The sequence below is a fragment of the Halichoeres trimaculatus genome, unplaced genomic scaffold (genome assembly GCF_033239565.1).
Source record: "Halichoeres trimaculatus isolate MK-OKI-2021-1 unplaced genomic scaffold, fHalTri1.1 fHalTri1_scaffold_12, whole genome shotgun sequence".
Classification (NCBI taxonomy): Eukaryota; Metazoa; Chordata; class Actinopteri; order Labriformes; family Labridae; genus Halichoeres; species Halichoeres trimaculatus.
In genome coordinates, this window is record NW_027437190.1 from 28,558,837 (window position 1) to 28,582,127 (window position 23,291).

The window sequence follows — 23,291 nt, forward strand, 5'->3', positions numbered from 1 at the left end:
GACAAACCGTAATACTCCGCAGTGCTTCTGCACCCAAGTTGCACGCACATCCAGCGTTGTTGATCAACAGATAATCCCTCTATACTCTTTTTTTTGCCTTTTACCCAAAACATTACCAGTCTTATTCCACAGTAGGGCGTGCAGGTTATTATTTAACACTGGTATCGGATCAGTATCTGTTGATACTAAAGTCCAGGCATCGGTATCGGAACCACAAAAGTTGGATCCCTGTGTCCCTATTTCCAACAAAAATGCAAAAATCTGACAAAGAGAAAACCTGACAAGATCTTAGTCGCTCAAAGTATCTCTTTTGCATTTTCATTCATGATTTTAGCCACAACCAGCTCCTGCTAGTACCAATATTAGCTCCATGTCTGAGGCTTAATTTATCCAGGTTTTAGCAGCACGTAGTTAGACGTTTCAAAGTTTTGATCTACTCCTAATCACGCATGCTGTGAACTGACTCTCTGACCAGTGCACCTGTCACTGCAGGTATATTTCAGGCCTGCTGTAAAAATATAATACAGCCTTTGTGTCGTGCGTTGAGAGCACTTTCAGTTACAGCCAGAAAATCAAAACACAGCCATAGGTAACATTCTTCTTCATTACCACTTTTATTTGTGTGCAAATCATTTTCCTTGGATCACTTCCCTGAAACTAATCTCTGATCAGCTGCACAAATAACTTCAAGAGAGGAAACCCTCTGACTAAAAGTTACGACTAATATGTAGTGACTTTAATTTTGTTCGGAGCCAATTCGATGAAAACCAACAGGCATTGTTGTCAAACGAAAGGCCAAAATGAACTCTGCATAAGATTACAGTCGTCTGTTTACTCATCCCGTACACGTGGAGTAATGTGAGCTTTTGATTTGGAGTCAAGTATCTCTGCTTCGTACAATGGAGTACTATGGCTGAGTTATTAATGATTCTAGGATTCAAGAATAAAGATATGTATGTACAAGAATGAAGTCATAATTATAGGCTGCAGTTATCCTGTTTGTTGTTTTGAAGAGGATGCTTGCCCGCTCTTGAACACTATACTTAAGTGTGGCTTTCATCAATAACTATACACTCAATCCTTGAGCTCATCAGCGATAAATTGTCATAAATATAAGGATCCTGAATAAGCTGTAAGAGTCTATTCTGATGAAGAGGAGGCAAAAAGGCAGCCTGTACATGCTTCTGTAACTACTGTCTGTCCACAGCTGTTGATTTAACTGCACAAGATGATTCACAGCCCTCTTTTCAGTCCACTGCTGCTGCTTCTCTGTTAGTTCTTCATGTTATTTTATATGTAGGTGGGCTGTAGTTGATGCACAGTGATAAAATGACAGATTTGTTCTTGTAGAATTTGGAGTACTCTCAAAAAATGTACGTCTTTAATCTCGTCTGACATTAATTTGACTCGGTTTTGCTCAAAGTTTCTGGGTCAGTCAGCTAGTTGCTAACTTTGTCCATCTGCTGTTTGATGCTGTGTAATGAGAGAACAGTGAATTTAAGAGCCAACAGCTGGAACAACTGAAAATTTAATTGTGAAGCCAGAGAGAACAAACAAAGAGTGAAGTTCAGGACTGAAAAAACAAAACAATTAGATGAAAGATGCTAAAAAATGACGTAAAGTGCAGGAGATTAAAAAAACTGGTGCATAAAAATTGTCCAGAATAAAGAATACAGAATATTTGGGGCTCACACTTGACTACATACGTCAAATCAAAATGGGAGAAGGAAGGAGTGACTATCATATCAGAAGAAGAATGGAAATGTAGAGGTAGTTTGGCTGGAAATGTCTAATGAAGTATTTCATTACACCCTACCAATCTCAGTATTTCAGCAACTCTCCAACCTGCTGGAGGAAATGTGTAAAGGTCCTTTTGAAGGTCCCATATTCTGCTCCTTTTTTGCAGTTTAATATGGATCATTGATGTCTACATGAAATGGTAGTAACATGTTTTGGTCCAAAAAGCCAATAAATCAAGCACAGCAGCATTGTTTCCAGGCTCTCATAGCCCCTCTGTTCAAAACGCTCTGATTTAGTGGGCGTGGCCTTCATATGTAAATGAGCCACCGCTGATACCGCCCCGCTCTTCTGCGTCACTGAGAGCGGCGCCACAAGCTCCGAGTGCACAATGTTTAGAAAACAGAAAAGCTCGTTTACTGTAACATTACAGGCTAAAACAACAGGCTAATCGCAGCTAAAGTTAGCATCCTGAAGCTAACACAGAGACAGGGAGGACACTAAGGAAAAGCTCTTACATCTGCTCCACAGCACACAGAATTTAAAATACTCACATTTCCAGGGTCCAAGGTTTGTTGGCGTATGGTTGGTAATGCACCTGGATTCAGGACCAGTCTCGTCGCTAGCCCTCTGTTGTACTGTCTAAAGTTGGAAAAGCAGTCGGCTGTGAAGTGACTAGAACACACATGCACAGTTTTACTGAGTGTAGCTGGCACATTTCCTTGATAAATGAACTCTAGCCACTCTTGTTCGAGATGGGAAGCTTGTGCATGGAACTATGTGGCTGTTTACAGCCAAAAACAGAGCAGTGGTGGCAGTGATGGCTCAGCAGCGGGAAGGGGAGTTGCTGGGGAGGGGATTCGGGGATATCTGCTCCGGTGGACCAATCAGGTCAGACTTGCTCCTGATTGGTCAAAAAAGGGAATTGCTGACATCAGCAAATCCCCAAAACCCAAACAGCTCAGTTTAGGTCAGGATTTTACATTCACAAGCACGACTAAGTACAGGTTTTGTCATTAAGTATCACATTTTGTGGGCTGGGAGGAAAGCCAAAGACCTACAAATTTCACTAAAAGACTTAATAATGTCATTTTTGCATAATATGGGACCTTTAAATGTGAATCACTACACAGTGCCTTACAGGACATTTTCAGCCATTATGTGTCTTTAGAAAGGAAGACCTTGTTTTTTTGCCTTATGCTTGAAGATCTGCCAAAAAAATATAAATATTTACTGAACATACTGACGGTTGCGGCTAAAAAGGCTGTAACATAGAACTGGCTATCCCAGGAGAGCCTTTCTTTGAAAACATGGATGGAAATCACGATAGATTACACCATGTGTTAATCAGAAATTGGAACTATTTGATTCAATCTGGAAAAACTGGGTGAACTGTATAAAGCCTCTCAGGCCAGACTTCATAATTTTTTTCTAATTTTTTGATTTTCTTGTTAAAGGCATGATCTTTTCCCACCTTTTGTTTCCTTTGTTCAATCTATTGTTCTTGTGTCATTAAAGTTACAAAATGGAAAAATAATGTGAGATTCAAGTTAATAGGTGATGTTTATACGTGTTTGTTACAAGTGTCAATAAAAAGTGAATAAAAAAACGAAGAAAAAAAAAAGCAGAAATAGTCAAAATAGTCTTAACATCTTGAAGAAAATCGTTAAAAAACAGATCCTAACATTTTTGTCCAGATACTTTGAATTCACTTACTGACTGACTGACGATGATGGATGCTTTTCACAGCCGAGCGTCTAAACTTACGTTTCTATTAAAGAGGCTGAAACCTTGACTAGGTTATTAATATGCATTGAACTGTTTCGACTGTAACCAAGAGCTATACATCATCCTCATACGCCCTTATCTGCAGTATTGACTGGAACTACAGGAGAAACATTCACTTTAAGTTCTGGAGAGCCATATTTCATGTTACTCGTTTCATTTAGCCATCTTTATCAGACTTACAGGAGGGACCTATTTACACGAGAGGATCAAGCGTGCAGCGTCTGGGTCTTATGCTTACTCTGCATTCTTGCCTCTGACTCTCATCTTTTCTCATTATCTCCCTTTTCTCTCCCCCTCTCCTTCCCTTCATCCCTTTATCCTTCTGTTTTCTGACTTCTCGTCCTGCCGTCTGCTGTGTGAGTAGAAGTTCACTAAAGAGGCCCCTAAAGAAGATAAGGATGTCCTGATTCAGCCCTTGTTGGAGCACTGCAGCTCGGAGAAGATGAACACATGGCTCGGTACTGGTCTCAGCTCTGATGAATTTCAACCCTTGTCTGGTTTTGAATGTCTTTTTCCCACACATGCACAGATGCATACACATGTTCGCACCCTCTCCCGCACACACGTCATTCTCATTCACTCTGAATTAAACAGGTCTCATATCACGGCCTCCTCCCTCAGCCCCCCTGCCGCCCCTCGTACGTTTGATTCCTCTTTTCTCCCACTTTGCTTCTTCTTTTGTCGGCCCACGCTCTCCCTCTCCCTCCCCGTCCTTCTCTCTCTTAGCGTGGCAGCTCTTATGAAAGTATAATGGTGCTGAAATTCAAATAATGTGGGTCACAAACTGGGCCATTGCCCCATAGCATTTCCTTTGAGAGAGAAGAAAAGATGGTGCTTTAATATCAGGCGGTATAAAGAAACAATGGACAGTCTGAAGAAGTGTCCAACTCACTCAGTGGCAGATTTCTCTTTTCTTCTCTGCTTCACTCTCTGTCACTGATATATTCTCTTTATTCTGTCAGTCTGCCTGCCTCTGACAGGCTTTCAACATGTTCCTCCATCTATTGTAGCTACATTTGGTTTTCTACCCCTGCACTCACACACTCACACTCCCTCTCAGTGGCTGCACCGAGCAGTTCAGAGTCTCCTTCACTCGAGGCAAATTTAAGCCATGTTCACCGTGTGTATGATCCTGTGATTATGTAAATCCTTTAATGTGATTGTTTCATAGCTTTTTGGGGGCATTCAAGCTAATGAGTTTTTCACCTGTTGAGCCCTGGAGAAACTTTTCAGTAACACTTTGCTTAGAGGTCATCACACTGAGGTAATAATTAGACAAAGTTTTTTGTTTTTTTCTTTGAAATTACCCCTGAAATTTCATGAGAATTTGGTAAAAATTAGCACATAACTTCTGGCCAGATTCTGTTTTGCAGTGCGCCTGTACTCACAGTGTCTATCATGTTCAGGTAAGGACGATTTACAACCCCACTCTTGATGAATATTACATCTGAAGCCTTCAGTTGTATCATGTAAAACATTAAAGGCCTAATAATAAAGGTTTATCATTTTACATGTGATCTCAATTACGCACATCAACAAACTGGGCACTAAAGAACTTGGTGAAATTAAATAACAAGTAGCAAACTATCAACTGCTTATTGGTTGATTGAATTATTCACTGAACATTTCAAAGGTAATTATCAGAGGAAACAATGAACTTAACTTCTTGATTTAAGACCTAAGCAGCTTTTTATCACTTGCCTCTAAAAATAGCAGAAACGTTGGGATACTTCTAAAAATATTTTGTGGTGGGTCGTGATTTAATTTTAAATAAACTTTTTGCTAATTGTTACCTTCTTACCTTGCAATTTGGAGTAAATTTCAAAGAAACTGGAAAAAAACAGTAACCTACAAATTGTAACTTGCAACAATAAATTTGGACGTTGTTTTAAAGGAGTTATGTGCTAATTTCAAAAAAATGAGAAAAATCTTTGTCTAATTATTACCTAAGTGTGATGAAATTTGCGGACCTCTGAAATAAAATGATACCAACTTTTCTTTGGAAACAATGAACAAAAACAGACTGTGTCACAGACAACTAACACTCTCTACTCAATGATAGCTTCCCCGGTTGAAACTTATTTGCAGGCAACTTTAACCTCAAGCAAACCCTGCTTTGTCAGCTTATTAAATCTACAGGGAGTGTAGTTTGAAAAGTCATCATTATGTTGTGATAGTCACTTAAAAGTAGTGATTGAGAAGATAAGCTCATTTAGAAAAAGATCACTGAGATAATTAATGAACCAAGTGGAAGCAAAAGTTCATACTTATCCTTACAGCGAGCTAACAGGCCCCCTGCTGGTTACTGATGAGAATGCAGATTCAAGGTGCATGTCTACTGGACGAACTGCTTTCATCTTAAATTCTGTTAACATTTACGTTTTCTGTTAAGGTCACAAACAAAATCTAAGTCTTTTTAGTTTCACATTTAACTAAACTAGATTTTCCTGTGCATAGGCTACTTGCTACTTGTACTTATAAATGAATATATTTATCATGATGTCAAAATATGAGGGTTCAAAGAACACATTGGAGGACACAAGACTAGATCTGAATTACGAAATAATGCATGACAAGAAACATTTAAGGCTAAAAATGTTGTTTGCAGGTCAAAATAGTCCTTAAAACATCCTGAAAAACAATCCTTAAAAAATCCAGATTCTGATTCTGCCAAAAAATATCCCATTTGCTTTCCCCCATATCGCCCCCTGATGGAGTACATTCTCCTTGAGAAGACACAGAGTTTGCTGATGTTTACGCAGCACGTAATATTGCAGAAAACTAGGGATGGGTACTGAATTAGGTACTTTTATAGGCACTGACCGAATTCTGCCAAAAGTACCGGGTACCGATTCACGTAAAACCAAAAGGTTCCATGTTTAGGTACCTTAATGCATCCTTGTGACTGTGAGGGAGTGGAAGAGAAGGCAGTTTTCCATGCTGGACATGAACACAGCATAATAAGGTTATATATTGAAGAATAAATATGTTAAATTGATAAAAAATTACATTTTATTATCAAACAAATTTATATTTTTTTACCACATAAACAGAAAAAAAGTACCAAAAATTAGTACTGTTGAGTACCAATACCAACTGCAAGGTACCAGGAATCGGTACCGTATGGTTTCAAATGTTAAAGGTACCCATCCCTACAGAAAACTGACCACTTATCATCTGGTATCGAGAAACAACTAAAGGACAACTGAGGTTTAAATTCATTAGTCTGAAGTGATAGCACATGTTTGTTTGACTACACATAAGCCCCGTTTCTACCAAGCTGTTCAGTGCGGTTCATCTCAGCACAACACAGCAGTGTTTCTACTGACTAAGCCTGGGACAGATCCCCAAATAACCGGTGTGAGCCGTCCCACTTTTTGGGACCCTTCCGTAGGCCAGACTAAGCTGATCTGATCCCGGAAGGTGGAGCTACAACACTGGAGACCATTGATTGGTCAAAAGAATCGTCACTTAACGTGCCACAGCGGCTGTGTTTCTCCCTGTGGTACGCTTTGTAACAAAGAGCCACATGCCAATCATTAAGAAGACAAAGTGCTGGATGTCTTCCATCTATGCTCTTCATTTAGTGTGTCATGTTTTTCTTCTTGGTGGGATTTATAAGCAGGGTACACTGTGTGTCGCGCTGCTATGGCGTCACGCTGTTATTTAACTGATGCAGCTATCAGCATCCGGCTTACTCGCCGCCTACCACAAGGGGGCATGGTTGGCTGAGGAAACCAGGCTTAACCGAGCCAACCAGTACTACTGATCTAAACCAGACTGCTTGGTGGAAATGGGGCTTTAGTGACTGATTTTTTTTCAGAAACCACCAAAGGAAATAATCATCTGGTAGTTATCTAGCTTTCATGTTTCGTAGTTGACAAATATGTCACTAGGAGCTGCTGGCCCTCTGTCATTTCAACAAATCAAATATGGTCCCCTTTGAAAATAGTTTGGACACCCCTGACAAAGAACTTAGTTTTCTTTTTGTGTCAAAATAAATACCATCTGTGAAACTTTGGATCCTTAAAGTTTATTCAAAAGAAGCAGACACAGGCGTATCTGGTTATTTTTTTAGTCGTCACTCTCAAATTTTATCTTCTCGTCTTTGATTCCTGTAAAACAACCAAACATTTGCCTCCACAAACACTATGCATCAAACATGGCTGCTCTTTATTGTCAACCTGCTTTCTCTTTCTTTCCTCCTGTAGGTGTTGTTTACGGCTACAAGGGCCTGCTGCTGCTGCTGGGAATTTTTCTGGCTTACGAGACCAAGTCTGTCTCCACAGAGAAAATCAATGACCACCGGGCCGTTGGGATGGCTATTTACAACGTTGCTGTGAGTCCTAAAAAATAAACAACACTATCACGCCTGTTTTTGGGTGCTGCTCTGCTCTCTCTGCAAAGAGCTTTCTGTTGAGCACAGACCAACATTAAAGTGGCAATAAGTATAAATTTTATTGCTTTCTAGAACGAAATGGCTGCAGTATATCGTTGGGGGTCAATCAATGCAGCTAGCTTCATGATTGCTTTGTCTACTCCTGTGATTTCTGGCTTTAAGAGGCAACTGACCAGTGTGAAGACATTCCCACTGCAAGATACTAAAAGCTCCATTTTTAAGGTTTTTCTTTTTGCAGTAAAAGTTAATGGAGTTTATAGATAACTTTACGCTTCCCCAGGGCCTCTGAAGTGTCTTTCTTTTATTTGTGCAGATAACTGGCCAAATGTGACGGAGAATCGTGTTGAAATAGTTGTAGTGGAGCGCTGAAAGAGTAAAAAAAGTTTAAAAACACACAACAAGAAGTGTATTGTGAGAACAGCAGAATATAAATGACAACTTTATCTCCACAGAGCAACCTCTGGGATGTGCCGAACATCACACAATGATGGGGTGGAATAAAAAATTGAAAAGTACATGTTGGTATAATAATCAGTTTTACTATTACGAGACACAAAGACAGGCTTGTGTATTAAATATTCAAGCTTTTCCACGAGTACGCCTGGAGATTTCGTTCTCTAAAATGCTGATCCCCGGATGCATTTCTGTCCAAATCATTATACTGCCAGCACAAGCTGCTGTCTTGTATGAATCATAAAACTTGATGCTTATTGTGCCTGTGGTGCGGTGATACCGACAGTCATATCTCAGGTCTCCTTTATGAAACGAGATCCTGTTCTCTGAGGGATCCCCGGTGAAGAAAATGTTAAATGAAATCAATAAAAAATGAAAATGTGCTTGCAAACTTTGATTGTGCTGCAGTACTCTCAGTGCTTTGGATTGAAGCCTGGGCACGCAGCGTGTATTTCAGCGTCTCATGTATGTATAGGGAGAAATCTGTTAGATTGGGATAGAATTGGATGGAAATAGCCTGAAGATTCACAGCGTATCAAGCTGTTACTTTGCCCGATAGAACCAATCTGTGAAAAAAATGTTCCCATTTGGGCGCTAAGTACAGCGGTTAACCCTGCCGTCTGTCAAACATTTTTTCTGGGCTCTTAATAGCAGGTGAATCATCTTAAACAGACGCACCTAGGATGCACTTTACACTGAAATAGCTGCCATTATGTTCACTTCAGCCACTTTAGACAAATACTCGCTGCTGTTTCCTGACACTCTTGACACGGGGTAACTGTGTAATTGCTGTAAAATGTCTGGGGGAAAAAAAAGGTTTCTGTCACTTTAATTGCTACTAGAGTTTTTCTGTTTTGATCCAAAGCGACCAAACATTTTCCCTTTTTTAAGTTGTTGGTTTCTGGCAGCCATTCTGCTGAAATTTCCATCAATAAATTAAAAGGAAGCATCTTCATTAGCATGAAAACATTTTTCAGCTTGTAGTTGACGAGAAAGTTTTAAGTAAATGGATTGATCTTGCTCCAGTGGAAGATAAAAAAGGAGATTTATCATTGATCATCGTCACTCATGGTTATTTATGAGGGCATTAAATGCAGCCCGTGTGCTCATTTCATCACGCCCCCATAAAGTGCCACAAGTCTAATGTTATTATTTTATTTTACGATACACACATCTCATTTTTATGATGATGTCAATAGTTAATGGTTTCTGTAAAGGGACCTCCTCCCTCTTTGCTAAGCTGTGAGCTGGAGGCTGTGATGAGATGACACCGTAGTGATTGTCAGCGTGCCGTCGCCACTTCACTCATGACTTTTTAATGCTGTTTTCACATGGGAGCCCTCCCCAGAATGATAAACAGATGCCTAATGCTTTTATGGATGTGATTTTCCTCCCCTCTCATCCTCTCGCCCTCTTATGTTTCTTTATTCTCTCCCTCCTCTCCTCTAAAACCCACTCTCATCCTCACCCTGCTCTCCTCTTTCTCTTCCACCAGGCTCACCCTTTGTTAAAACTCGTTTTTTCTGTCTCTCTGCAGGTGCTGTGCTTGATCACGGCTCCAGTGACTATGATCCTGTCTTCACAGCAGGACGCCTCCTTTGCCTTTGCCTCTCTAGCAATCGTCTTCTCTGCCTACATCACCCTGGTGGTGCTTTTTGTTCCCAAGGTGCTCTGACTCGTTACTGACACCTTTAAGAATCGACTGCACACAATAAAGAGCAGACTCTTATTGCAGTAAAAGCAAAGGTCAAACTTTCTGGTCTCAGTGTTAAAGAAGAAGGATCAGTCTGTCCTGCATGGTGCCTGAAAATAAAGCTCTAAAACTTTTTTTATTGATCATTGTCAAACTCAGCATTTTGAAACTTGTGAAAAAAAACTTACTCTGTGACATCAAAGAAGATGACTTTGGAAAAGATTATTGATCCCACACTGTGGGAAAAAAAAACTTCTTACAGGAGCTGAGTGACAAATATTAAAGTAATACATCAGAAATGAAGATTCTAATCTGTTTCCCATTCACCATTCTAGCAGTCTGGGGCTTTTTGAAGCATAATGCTGTCAACATATCGTGTCAAGGAAAAAAAAAAATCTCCTGGCATAAACAAAGTGAGATATTTTGGATGTCTGGCAGCAGTTACAGTGATTTGTTTGGAATGAAATGAGCTGCGTAATGCACATGAGCACTGATGAAGACTGTGCAGACAGATGAAAGAGTGCCACCTACAGAAACTCAAACTTCACTGAAAATACAAGAGGAAAAAGGAAACACTGCAACGTGTCACATTTGTTTGATTGTTTGTCTTGTTCTGGAAGTTCACAGCATCAAACGTTCAGCACCAAAGTCTCCACCAAAATATAAAAGAAAGTAAAGTCCTCAGAATTTGGAATTTACTCTAGAGTATTTTTAGGTCTAGAGACAAGTGAGACTTGACTCAAAGGGCTGCATGCATTAAAAACCAGCTCTCACTAAATGCATTATTCATTGAAACTACTCTCAGGCCTGATTTTGTCTCTTATTGACTTCCTGTTCCTGTGGCGGTTCAGATGCGGCGTCTGATCACCCGCGGGGAGTGGCAGTCTGAGCAGCAGGACACTCTGAAGACTGGCTCGTCCACCAACAACAACGACGAGGAGAAATCACGACAGCTGGAGAGAGAGAACAGGGAGCTGCAGAAGATCATCCAGGAGGTGAGGACATTATATGAATAACCTTATATGCACGTTTAATACATGTGCATACATATGCATACATACATTACAGTTTATTAACATGCAAAAATGCAAGGTTAGTATGCATGGTGAATAATCCATAGGCAATATATCATACACTTATTATGGATGTGTGTATAGACAGTAGGACATGTTTGTGGTTTGAGAGCTGCATAATATTAAAGCAGAGAATAACATTAATGATATAAAACACTGTGACAAACAGACTGAGCTGTGGGTTTATACTACACTCTTCTTGTGAAAGCAGATGAGGTCAGGAGTTTTTTGAAAACTCAACTTAAAACCCAAATGATTTTAGTGAGAGACAATTCTATTTGTCACAGTTGTCTTAATGTTTCTGACACTCCTTCCTCACAAATGGCCTGCAGATGTCACAGATCCTGAGACAATAAATTATGAGACAATTATCGAAACCATCATAAAAATGTTTGAAACACACCAAAGCCCTTTGCACACCAGACGCCTATTTTTCATGCAAATATTTTGCATGTTATTTAATTCTTTTGGAACCTATGGTTTTCCATTGCAAGCTTTCACCGAGTGAAATTGCGGCTTTTATTTTTTCAAACCAAGGTCAATTTTTCCAAAGTTTCGCTTGCGATGAGTGCATATCCAACCCATCAAAACACTTGTTGTTGACAAGTCACATACCAAAACATTCAACATTGATTGCGTTTGTGTACCAGCATTCAGTTCTTTACAACAAAAGACATGAGAACGACAAAGACAACGATTTCAAAGACATCGTTTGGAGGACAGTAGCTCTAGAAATTGAATATAACGCCTCCAAATTTTTTACAGTTTCGTGTCATTTATTTGCGTCACCCTTGGTGTGCAAAGACCTTAAGAGATACATTTTAATTGAGTATTAATGTTCAAATCTGCATTATTAAAAGTTTCATGATAAGCTGTGAGTACTGACGACTCTTTAACCGGAATTTTTACCTTCGCCAATGTTTTTGGGAGAGTTTTTCTGTCTCAAAAGTAACGAATGGATCTTGATGAAATTTTAAGGAAATACTCAAAATAAGATAAGGACGAAGTGATTAAATTTTGGAGGTGATCAGGATCACCGTCTGGATCAAGGACTTTTTTAAAGGATTCTTTATCATTGTGAGATAGGGCCGGTTTAACTCCACTATAAACGATTGGATTGCTTTGCAAAACAATACAAGACAAGGTCTCCATGATTTCTGTAAAAGTATGATCCAGATCCTGGCAATATATATACTAAGATCCAGAATATGAAATATGTTCTGGGTCATCATAATTTTTAACACTATTAGGTAACAAATTATCATACAAATGCAACTAACACCAAATTGTAGCAGACAGTCTGTTGAAAGGGAGTATAACATTAAAGTTGGACTAATGTGTTGCGTGAGAATCACAATATGCTTTGCAGAGGTCTGTGCTCTCTGAGTGCTTTTCTAGTTTCTAAATGTTTTTGTATTCATTGATTATATACAGTAGCTTATAACAAACCTGGTTGTCCAAGGAAGGAGTTTAATTCTGACACTGAAGTAATGAAGTATTTGCTCTGGGGTTTTTGAAGCTGCCCTTTGCAACATGTTATCATTGAGCAGATTAGTTTTAGATAAATGAAGTATCTGTTTAAAAAGATTTTTTGCCTTTATCAGGTAAGACATGTTAAGACAGTGAAGGATATCACACACTTAACACCGTTGAGATCAGGAATCAATCCTTGGACTAGCACTCAAGCCTCCTCACATCAGGGTGTCTGCTCCAAACCAATAACACCTCAAAGGGGGATCTTTTCAGTGTAATGTTTTGTTTGATTGAAGACAAAATTATAATCAATTTTGATTGATTGATTTTTGTCTTTATTTCTGTTGTCCTGCTTTTTTTTTTTGATTTACTCTTTGCTACTACCTCAAAGTCAAACTCAACTTTATAGATAAAGCGCTCTCTCTCATATCGTCAAAGCATGCAGCTCAAAGTGCTTCATAAAAAAACAAAGAGGGCCATGGGTAAAATATTAAAAAACTAAAACCAGAAATAAGATAGCAGCCATAAAAATACAAATAGAAAATAAACAAAACTGTTTCATTTCAAAGGATCAGACAGCACCGTCTTCTTGAGGCTAACCTGTGAGGAGGTTTTAAGACTGGTGTTGCTAGCACTCTTAAGTAGCCCACAATCTGACATAATTTTCACAGACTGTGATCCTGTGTTTTGATGTGTTCAATGAGTTGTTCTGTTTTTCTTCTTCAAAACTAGTCAGCTCTCAGAATTTATATTTCTGTTTAAATTAGTCGTTTCAGAGCATCCTTAGTTTTCTTTTTTATGAAATTTGGGAATAATAGTCACTCCTGAGGGATAACTTGAGGAGATACTTCATAAATACATGATTCACTGTAATAATTAACCAGAAAAAGGAGCAAACTATCATATTTAAGAGGCTGAAACCCTGAAAATCAGTAACTGAATATGAAACAGAATGTGCTAATTGTTTGATTTATTAAGTGTTGCACTGGCTATGTTTACATGCAGTCATTAGCCCTTTTGTATTCAGAATATACACAGCCATGTAAACACCAATAACCTTTTTAAAAAAACAGATTATGCTCATACTCTGGTCTTTAAAAAACCTGAAAATTAACCCTGAGTTTCACCTTTCAAACCCCAATATTTGGTTATATGCCTATCCGGATATCCCCATCCAAAGGAACATTAATTGTGCTCTGCACATGTTCTGTTTGCAAGGAATCTTGGTCTTTTGAGAACAGGAAGTCCGCCGTGCTGCTGTTGTTGTTGTTGTTGCAGCTGTTGCTATGGATACTGGAAGACGATGCAAAAATGGCGCATATTGCTAGAGGTAGACCAATATGGATTTTTTGGGGGCGATACCAATACTGATTATTAGTAGTCAAGGAGGCAGATCACCAATATTTGAAGCCAATATTAATTTGAAGTCAAAGTTAAAATGTTGGCGTGACAAATTTTGAACAATACAAACTCCAACGCTTAACTGCATTCAAATGCCTTCAAGCATATGTTTATTAAACAGCTCCTAGACTTAGAAGCATGTTTTTTAAGTTAACTGAAATCTAAAAGAAAAATAAATAGCTGAAGTTTTCTACAGTAAATAAAGTTTTCAAAAATTCTATGTAACTGCAATAAAACTGGACAGAACTGAGTTTGTGCTGCCTTTAACAGGCATGTAATAAAGCTGAATTAATTTTCTGTTTGGTTTAACATTACTGGTTTTACATTTTGACTAAATTTTGATTAAGTTTTGACCATCTATGGCCTAAATAGTGTAGACAGGGAGAAATTCTGTGCAGAGAAGCATCAGAGCCAAAACAACACAGTTTTGAATGAGTTTCATATCAGCCGTCGGATCAAAAGAAAGGCCAATGCCAATATGCCAAATAATGGCCCGATAATCGGCCTGGCTGATAATCATCTGCACGTAAACGTAGCCACTGATGCAAACACTATACACTACTTACTTTTACTGTTTCTTCTGTGTCTGTAGAAAGAAGAACGGGTATCAGCTCTTCGTAACCAGCTAGCTGAGCGTCAAGCCCTACGCAACCGCCGCCGACCCTCATCAGGACAGAACCAAAACCACAACGCCCCGCCACCCTCTTCCCAGCCTGACCCCAAGTCTCTACTCCCCCCGCCTGGCTACCCCAACCCTACCACGGACAATCACTCCCTCCCACCCTCCTTCTCCAACTCTTCCAACCTGTACCCGGCTGACAGCAAGATGAGCCGCAACCACTGTCACAACAGCCAGATCCCACTGCTGTACAAGTAGGCGAGGAGGCACGGGTGTGGGGGAGGGGAGGGGAGGGTTGTGGCTGGATCAGCAGCACAGTGAACACGTCGGACACAAACACTAAGAGACACTGTGACTTTCACTTGTTTGGCTGAGAAGCACAGCTGTGAGTGACACTGTTTTTAAAGATACAACGCGGAAGCACAAAAAAAAAGTTCACAGGAGCGCTTTACACTCGGCAGCTTCGTGGAGGAGATCACACAGGTAACACCTGCCGGCCCTCACAGCTTGATCTCACTGTGTTCAACCCAGCAACGACCACAGCAGCCGCCACAAGCACATGTCAGACTCGCAGCTCTCGAGGTCAAGTGAACGGATTGATCTCTTCATCATTCCTCTTCCTCATTCGTTCTCTCGTTCTGTTGTGGAGATGTCGGATCTGAAAAGTTTGTGTTTGTGTCTTTTGCTCTTCACATTTGGTCTCTGGAGTTTGTTGACTAGACAAGCACATACAGTAGTGATTTATATTGTTCTGTAATTTTATGACCTGTTTTGTCATGGAGTTGTTGTTGGATTATTTGTTTACTTTTTCAGGAGAGTCGAAAACTTAAGAAAACTGAAAATCAAAGGGACGCAGCAATGTACAGTTTTTTCCTCTGAACAGAAGCTCACAAACGATGATGTGCATTATGAAACAGCCATAATTTATAAAGGCCATTGAGCTGGGCATGCCTGTTGTAGGGACTGTGTTCGAGTACAACACTGCATCTTAAAAAATCTAGTCCTTTGCAGACAAAACATGTTTTTAAAAGGAGACGGTGATCCAAGCTGAGTGAACACTTTTGATAGTTTTGCCATTTGAAACGATGTTTTAAAATGTATTTTTTGAGATTTGTGTTGCATCTCTTTATTGGAACCGTACAGAAGTAACCATCAAATAAATCCCTCTTCCTGCATCTGATCCTGATGCTTTTCCCAGATATCATCATCACTGCAGCTGAGTCTTAAAATCCACTCTCATTTTCACTTTCTGCCTCCTGGAAATGAGTGCCAGTTGATATTTCTACTGCAGCTAAATGGTGAGATGTTAGGGTACTATGATGGCTATTTCTGTAGATATTCAAAGAAAGCACAGTTTTTTCTTAGGATTTTATACATGGGACTCTGTTACTCGCCTTTTTTTTATTTTAAAGGGATCTTTTTTTATGTTTCTCCATGACAGACAATCTGGATGGATGTTTCTTTCTTGCTTTTGTATTTTTCTTTCCCATTTTGCCTTTTGGATAGGTTGTAAATGTATCAGAAGGATATATATGTGCAGAAATGTGAAATACTGTATTTATTCAGCAGTTAATGTGGATGTACTATTTCATTCATGAGCTATATCCAGATTTTATAAAAGCAATGATACCAGAAGCGCTTTAACAACAGGTAAAAACAATACTTTGTCAGATATTTTTAAATCTCTATACTTCAGTGTGCACTTTAAACTGAACTAATATGGTTATTCCACTTTAAGTTATCCTAATAAATGTTTGCTCAGGGTTTGGAAAAGGACAGTGACAAGACAGTAATGAATGAAATAGGCCATATTTATTAACTGTGCAGTACCTGGATCAGATAGTGTAACATATGTATGCAGAAATCATTTAGGAAATGTTCTATTATCTTGCACATATATGAAAATATACATGGATTTGGGGATATTTGTATTCACTATATCTAACATCATAAATGTTAATATATTTCAGAGTATGTGTATGCAGATATATGGGTGACATAAATAAAATAATTGTTTTTCATTGAGTATTTTTGACTTTTTGAGATACTTGTTGCAGAATTGAGATGACCTCATGTGTTAAAAATTGAAAGACAATGCAGGAGTACAAAAGCCGCAATTCCTCAGGTATCCATTAAATGTTTGCCCAAGAAGCCCAGGCTGCCCCATGACCACCCAGGTAAAATGCCAGTTCTTGCAGCATAAAAGCTATTTTCTTTACCTGTACACATTGCGGTGTGAGACTTATTCTTTAGACACATTTACAGTTTGTGAACAGTTACACCTGTGCACATTTAGGCAACTAAAGTACCGTGGAGAATAGGGGTTTGTAAAGCTATACAAGGAAATTTACCACTGAAAACACACCTTTTACGTAGATATCATCAATTTGATGGATGTTAAACTACTTCCAGCTTTATGCCAAACCAGTGAGTGGATTGAAAACATCAGCAAGTGGATGGATATTGAATGGATGGAAGTTTATATTGGATAAATCCAGTACACATTCAATCTATGTGACAATGGCAGACATGTTTGGCTAAAGCGGCCAGTTAGCATGGTACCTCTCTTAAGCATTGGTTTCTATGTAACGGTCATAATCCTGTCAGAATTTGATGGACGTTGTCTCCACTGTGTTGTAGCATTTCTGATAATTAACCATGAGTCAACCAGACATTTTTATGCTGTTTACAGTTTTAATGTAGTGTGAAAAGAATCATAGCTTGTCTAAATTAGTGGAAATAAACACATTGATAACGATCAACAAGTAGAAGAGCAGGACTTAGGACTGTCCCCTCACTTGAATACCATTTCCTTCTGTATGTCATGCTGACAGTGTGTGCAACATAGAAAAAATATAAATGAGAGCAGATCACTTTTATTTATTTATTTATTTATTTATATTTTATTCTATTTCCACATTTATTTTGCATGTATTTATTTATGTATTTATCTATCTACTTATGTATATATCTTTTATTTTTTTATTTTCACTTTTTATTTATTTTTCATTTCGGCATTTTTGGTCTTCCATGTGTTCTCTGTATACGTTTATATGAAAGATTAGAAAAATCTGATATTCAGCGAATCCGTCTCGCCTCGATAGCCAATCAGCATTGAGATCATCCGGTGACGTATGACCAACCGCTCAGCAGCGGTAGATTCGTCTTGAAAATACAAACAGGAGCTCCTTGAATCTTTGTGCAATTAACCCTGCAATTAACTCTGGAATACTACTTTTTTATTTCGATGGGAACATGAATATAGAGAAGCTATCTCTGAGGACAGCGAGTGAGGAGATCGGGATATCTGGTAAGGTTTAAAGCCTTTGCCTGTCACTTGATGCCAATCTGTGTTGCTAGCAGGTTAGCAATGCCCCAATTAGCATAATTGACTTGTTTGTTTCTGGCTCTCTGTCGGACTTCGTACTGTATCACCTCTTATTGAGTAACTCTACTAAGACTGTGGTTATGAATCAACCATTATAGACTCAATACAGTTTTTTTTCACCACTTAAGCAATCATCAGTTCTAAAGGCTTTTTAACAAAAGAAAAATATCAATAAAACATTACAGGAGAGGATAAGCAATGAGATGTTACGTACCGATTTGCACAAAAGAGCAGGCAAAATACATACAAATTAGGTAAAATTTCATTTCTGTGAAACCAAATCATAGCAAAAGTTGTTTCACGACATTTTACATAAAACAAACGTGTAGATCCTTTTGTTAGCCACATTACTGAGGCAGTCAGTGTGCCAGGAACACACATTTGATACTAGTGGCGAGGAAAAACTTTAACATGCAGAAACCTTGAACAGAAGTAGACACCTGCAGAACATCCATCTGCTGTGCCCAGAGAGGCCAAGGAGATGAGATAGAGGGATGAAAGAAGAAAACCTTCAGTCGATTCATTACCATGTGAACCAGGAGCTCTTCTACTTGAAATACCATCTCTTGAGTGTTTCTGTTCAAAAAGTGATAAAAACATTTGGTTTATTGTATTAACATATGGAAAGCAATGTAACTGGCATACACAGTGGGAAAAATTGTATTCCATCACAACTTTCTTTTTTAGTTTTATTTAGATTTTACACAGTTTGGCATCAGGGGCGTAGCTACAATTAGGCAAACATAGGCAGTTGCCTGGGGCCCCAAGATTCCCAGGGGCCCCCAAAGCATCTCTTAAAAACTGATTTATGAAGTTCTCTTCAATTGAAAGCATTTATTTTTTCTAAATCTTACTTCACATGCTTCAAAATACATTAAAAGGCTTAATCTTTAATGATTGTTTTGGGTACTCCCCCTCTCTTCTTATTCAATGGGCTATTCCATGTTACAACACATCTGACAATTTGATTCAGGAAGAAAGTGGTAAAAAACACTTTTTTCCCCCATTTTTTCTTATTTTCAACTAAGCTGGAAATAAAAACAATGTTGCTCTGAGATATGAGATAAACATGAAAGACTTTTAGGATTTTAAGGACTTTATCCAGCCCAGGAAATAGGATAATTTTCTCAAAATCAAACTTTTTGAATTGGTGATAAACATTATCGTCCAAAATCTCTTTTTTTGGATACATAACTCACTGGACAGGGGATCAAATAAAAATACATTAACTTTAAAATAATAGTACCAAAAAGTATGGTAACTTTAAATATCACCTCTTTCAGTAGAATTTTTTTCCAGTTTTATGTTGTGCTTGATAGTTACATATTTTTTCTCTTCACTAAATTATTTTTTTCAATATTTACCTATTGTAATGTTTTTCACTTCATGCTTTCTTGTTTGTTACTGTTACTCTGTAAATTCCCCACTGTGGGACAAATAAGCTGTCAATTGACCTTAAAAGATTTCAAATCCAGGACAAAGTGGACTAAATTATGTATTTACTTTTTTCTAAATCAAACTAAAGTACAGAACTTGAGAAAATGCATTTAGTTGCGTTAAGTTACCACGTACAAAATTAGCACTGTCTCATGCCTTGATTCTCGGAAAGAGACAGTGGACCCAGGGAAGGCCAGTCTAGCTCTGAGGAAGATGAGTTACAAGGACATGGAGGGCCCCATTGACTGGGTTTGCCTTGGGCCCCAACGACTAAATACGCCCCTGTTTGGCATATTGTCACCAAATTGATGTTGAGAAGAGAAATAGCTCTGCCAACAGATGGCTCTACTTGAGTGTTTATCACCCACGGTAGATTTGTAACTCTTTCCACAAAAACACCTCAAAAATAACACAATTTTCATAAAAACTTTTTTTTAAAGCTGCCCCAAAATCAGGCATAAAGCCATAACAAGTGCAGAAAAAAAGCCTTTCAAATCCTGGAGGAAGTGACTTTCCTGTTGATGTTGATGAATATCCACTAGATGTCAGCAGTTATTTGACGCTCTTTAGACTCTCTATCACCTTCTGAGCCATTAACGCTGTCAGATTGATTATATTTGACAGTGATACATTATATCTCTCCCCAAGTTGGCCTCCTGGAGTCAAAGAGCAGATAAAAAGCAAGAGGAAGAGATCATTAAAGGAAAGCAGGACGCCCTTTTCCAGCACAATGAGCAGCTGTGAGGGCCGGTGGGAACCTCGCCTCTGAGACAATAAGTGGATGTTTGAGGTTCAAAAGAAACTAAAGGAGGCTGATTGCTCCCAAGTACAGGAATATGTGTACAGTGTGTGTTTTTAGAAGATGACAATGTGATGAAACCAGCTGTGCCGCAGTCCAGTGATCCCACAATACACACTTTAACACAGTGTGCGCAATCACACACACACACGCACAGTCACACACATCCTCCCGTGTCATGTCTCTTTCCAGCTGACTGAAGACGAGGTATGTGGTAATACAAGGAAGGGTTTGGTGGTGTGGAGGAGGTAATGTGTGTGTGTGTAAGTAGGAGAGAAAGGTGGTGGTGGAGTGAGGGTGGGGGGGTGTTATTGGGGAAAACCCGCTCTGGCCTGAGGTTTCTGCGGGCCTCCACCTGACACAGCATTCAGCAAGACGCAAAAAAAGCAGGAAATTCCCCTCGGCTTGTCTGATCTTACAAAGGAAGTATTTGCTGGCTGTGGAGGAATTTCACTGAGATTTTTTTGCCAAATAATGGACCGAGCCCTCTGCAGTGTGTGCTGGAGCTGTTCGCTAACTCAGCTCCAGATTTATTTCTTTACTTCTGCTCTGAAATGTAAAACCTGCTTTGGAGTGAAGATTCTGACTCCTTTGGTTCTCTTTTTGCCCTTTTATTGAGTTTAATTGCACACATTGTGTATAAATACAATCTTTAACACCACATCCCGACAGTTTAAATAAAAATAAATACAAATAAATAGGTACAGCTTTCAAAAGCAGTTTTGTACACAAACGTTGTACCTCAAACTCTCTTGTGAAGAGATGTGTCGTCATCTGTTACGGCAGAGAAAGTCCAGCTCACTACAATCTCAGGTCAGCATAAATAAAGTAAAGAAAAAAAAGTGCCTAGAATAGAAAATAATGGTGCAAACTGTTACAGTTTATAGGGCTTTAAAAAAAACCTGTTCGGCCATGAACGTTATCTCCATTGAGATTTAAACCTTTCTCCATCACTATGTGGATGAATAAAATTGAAACAAAGCCTACATTTATGGTGCATTAAGAGTTTTTGGTCTTCTGTTTTTTCAAAGTGCGAACACACCAAAGAAGGTCTTCCCCTCGTCGGTCTCCAGCTCTGACGGCTGATTGGTTTCTGTCCACACTTTGTCTCCACTGTTCAGTTGAAACACAGCGCCCAGGTAGATGGCGTTGTACCAGCCCTGTCCTGAGCTGTATGCCTCTTCTAGAGCCGTGTTCTGGCACGCCGACCTCACTGCGCTCATCAGCGACACGTTGCTGCCAATGGATTCAGAGTAGCGCCATATCCGGTGGCTTAGTGGCGTGAGTCGTTTTCCTGCCCCATGCTCCTCATCGCCATCGCTGCAGGAGACTCTGAACGACGCCTGGCTGTAGACGAAGAAGAGCCCGTCCTGTGGGATGATGATCTGGTTCTTCTCCAGCCTGAAGCCACCTTGAGCAAATGCCTGACCTTGACCATTCTTCCACTCGAGCTGGCTTGTCTTGTTGTCTTCATCGTAGCTGCCTGCAAGCGCACCAAGAGAAGGCCGAGTTTTAAAACACGAGTCAAACATTAACAGGTGTGTAGTCAGGAAAGTGAAAGGAACAAATGCCTGAGGCTAATGCATAACTTATGCAACTACTTCCTTTCAGTGCACTGCTGTGGCACACTTCTGTCTGCAAATATCACACAAGAACAGAGCTGAGATCATGAGTCCTTTGTTTGCTGGAGGTAAGCTGTGACTCACCCTCTAAGTGGATTGCTGCCTTTGCTTTGCTGCCGATTCTCCTCAGGGTGTCGTGGTGATCTGAAAGGCGAGGACAAATGTGAGCTTTGAAAAAAAAATTAAAAATCCTCAAATAAATCTCTAAAAACCTCTCATTGAGCACCCACGCTTATAATCACCTGGGAATGTGAACCTATTTAAATAATCCTCAGAAAGCTCAAACAGATCCCTGAAAACCCCTACGTACTTTTTCTTTTTTTCAAATGAGTGCCTATGCATAAAATCACCTGTTTTCTCAGATGTGTCTGTCTTGGTTAGTGCTTCTTTCTGGCCTGATTGCATCTGTAAGGAGAAAGAAATTACATAAGAAACATAAAAAATACACAGTCATCTCTTTCTTTTTTTAATTGTTTGAGTTTCAAACACTAAAAATTGCTCCTTACCTCCATTTCAGGTCTTCCTTTTGAGTACCAAGCAAACAGCAGGACGCCTCCAATACAAAGGGCCACAATGAGAAGGGCCCCAGACACCTTCCACATCCATCCAGTGGAGGATTTCTTCTCCACCAAAACCACCGTCCTCTCCTCCAGAGCCATCTCCACATCACCAGGTGGGGTTGTGTAGGCCACCATCCTTTGCACAGCTCTAATTGTCAAGTCTTCAAAGCTTACAGTTAAGAATTAACTTCAAACTAGAGCCGCAGCTGGACACTCTGTGCTCTGTGCTACTTCTCTCTTTTGTGTTTGCTATTGTGTTAGAATGAACGTCTGCCAAAGAGCTTGTAGTATTTATGCTGTGGCAGCTGGTTCAGCAGAAGGGAAACTCCAGTGATGTCACTCTGTAAGTGGAGACAGGGTGCAGGAGGCAGCAGCAGCAGCCGAGCCGGGGAGAAGGAAAGAGAAGTCACAGAAATTTTCAGTGGAGTGTTCACTTGATGGGAGCTGCGGTTTCAGGATGGGAAAGTGGTTTGGTAGCTGCTGTGGGGTTTTAAGAATATGTACACTGGGCCATTAACACACACACACAAATACACACACACACAATATCCTGCAAAGTCATGAACGCAAACAAACACACATTGAGCTCATTCCTGACTAAGGATCAGAGTGTGTGTCGGCTGAGGTTTACTCATAAATCCACAGAAATCCACGACTCACCAACACTTTGAGGTTACATCCAACCAGATGTTTACAAATACCACAAAAATGTGAAATTGTGTAAACAAGCCACATGTTAATCACCTATTTTGCAATGCTTAACTGTGACTACCTTGAGTTAGCGTTTGTTAGCCCTACATAAACATATAATAACAGGTAACAACACCATATAACACTGTTTACACACGT

General features: G+C 39.5%; 2 protein-coding genes across 2 annotated transcripts in view; one reads left to right on the forward strand and one right to left on the reverse strand.

Annotated features, from left to right (window-relative positions):
* The window catches only part of gabbr1a (gamma-aminobutyric acid (GABA) B receptor, 1a), a 135,369-nt gene extending 118,707 nt beyond the window's left edge, over positions 1-16,662 (forward strand). The window contains exons 20-24 of the mRNA XM_074682777.1: positions 3,890-3,983; positions 7,737-7,864; positions 9,915-10,043; positions 10,922-11,065; positions 14,610-16,662. Of these exons, the coding sequence (XP_074538878.1) occupies positions 3,890-3,983; positions 7,737-7,864; positions 9,915-10,043; positions 10,922-11,065; positions 14,610-14,894 (780 nt within the window). The 3' untranslated portion in view covers positions 14,895-16,662. The remainder of the gene's footprint in view (positions 1-3,889; positions 3,984-7,736; positions 7,865-9,914; positions 10,044-10,921; positions 11,066-14,609) is intronic.
* A 4,450-nt stretch (positions 16,663-21,112) lies between these two features.
* Positions 21,113-23,291, reverse strand: tnfb (tumor necrosis factor b (TNF superfamily, member 2)). The gene is made up of 4 exons (XM_074683560.1): positions 22,389-23,291; positions 22,233-22,287; positions 21,967-22,026; positions 21,113-21,743 (listed from the first exon to the last, which is right to left on the reverse strand). Exons 1-4 carry the CDS (start codon positions 22,575-22,577, stop codon positions 21,286-21,288), a joined length of 762 nt encoding a protein of 253 aa, XP_074539661.1. The 5' UTR covers positions 22,578-23,291; the 3' UTR covers positions 21,113-21,285.

Bases quoted from the DNA above. Each gene is read 5' to 3' on its own strand.
- tnfb (XM_074683560.1), bottom strand. From the start codon at position 22,577: ATGGTGGCCTACACAACCCCACCTGGTGATGTGGAGATGGCTCTGGAG. The intron at 22,288-22,388 runs GTAAGGAGCAAT...TTCTCCTTACAG, and splicing joins AAGGAAGACCTGAAATGGAG to ATGCAATCAGGCCAGAAAGA. The intron at 21,744-21,966 runs GTGAGTCACAGC...GTGCGCTTGCAG, and splicing joins GGCAGCAATCCACTTAGAGG to GCAGCTACGATGAAGACAAC.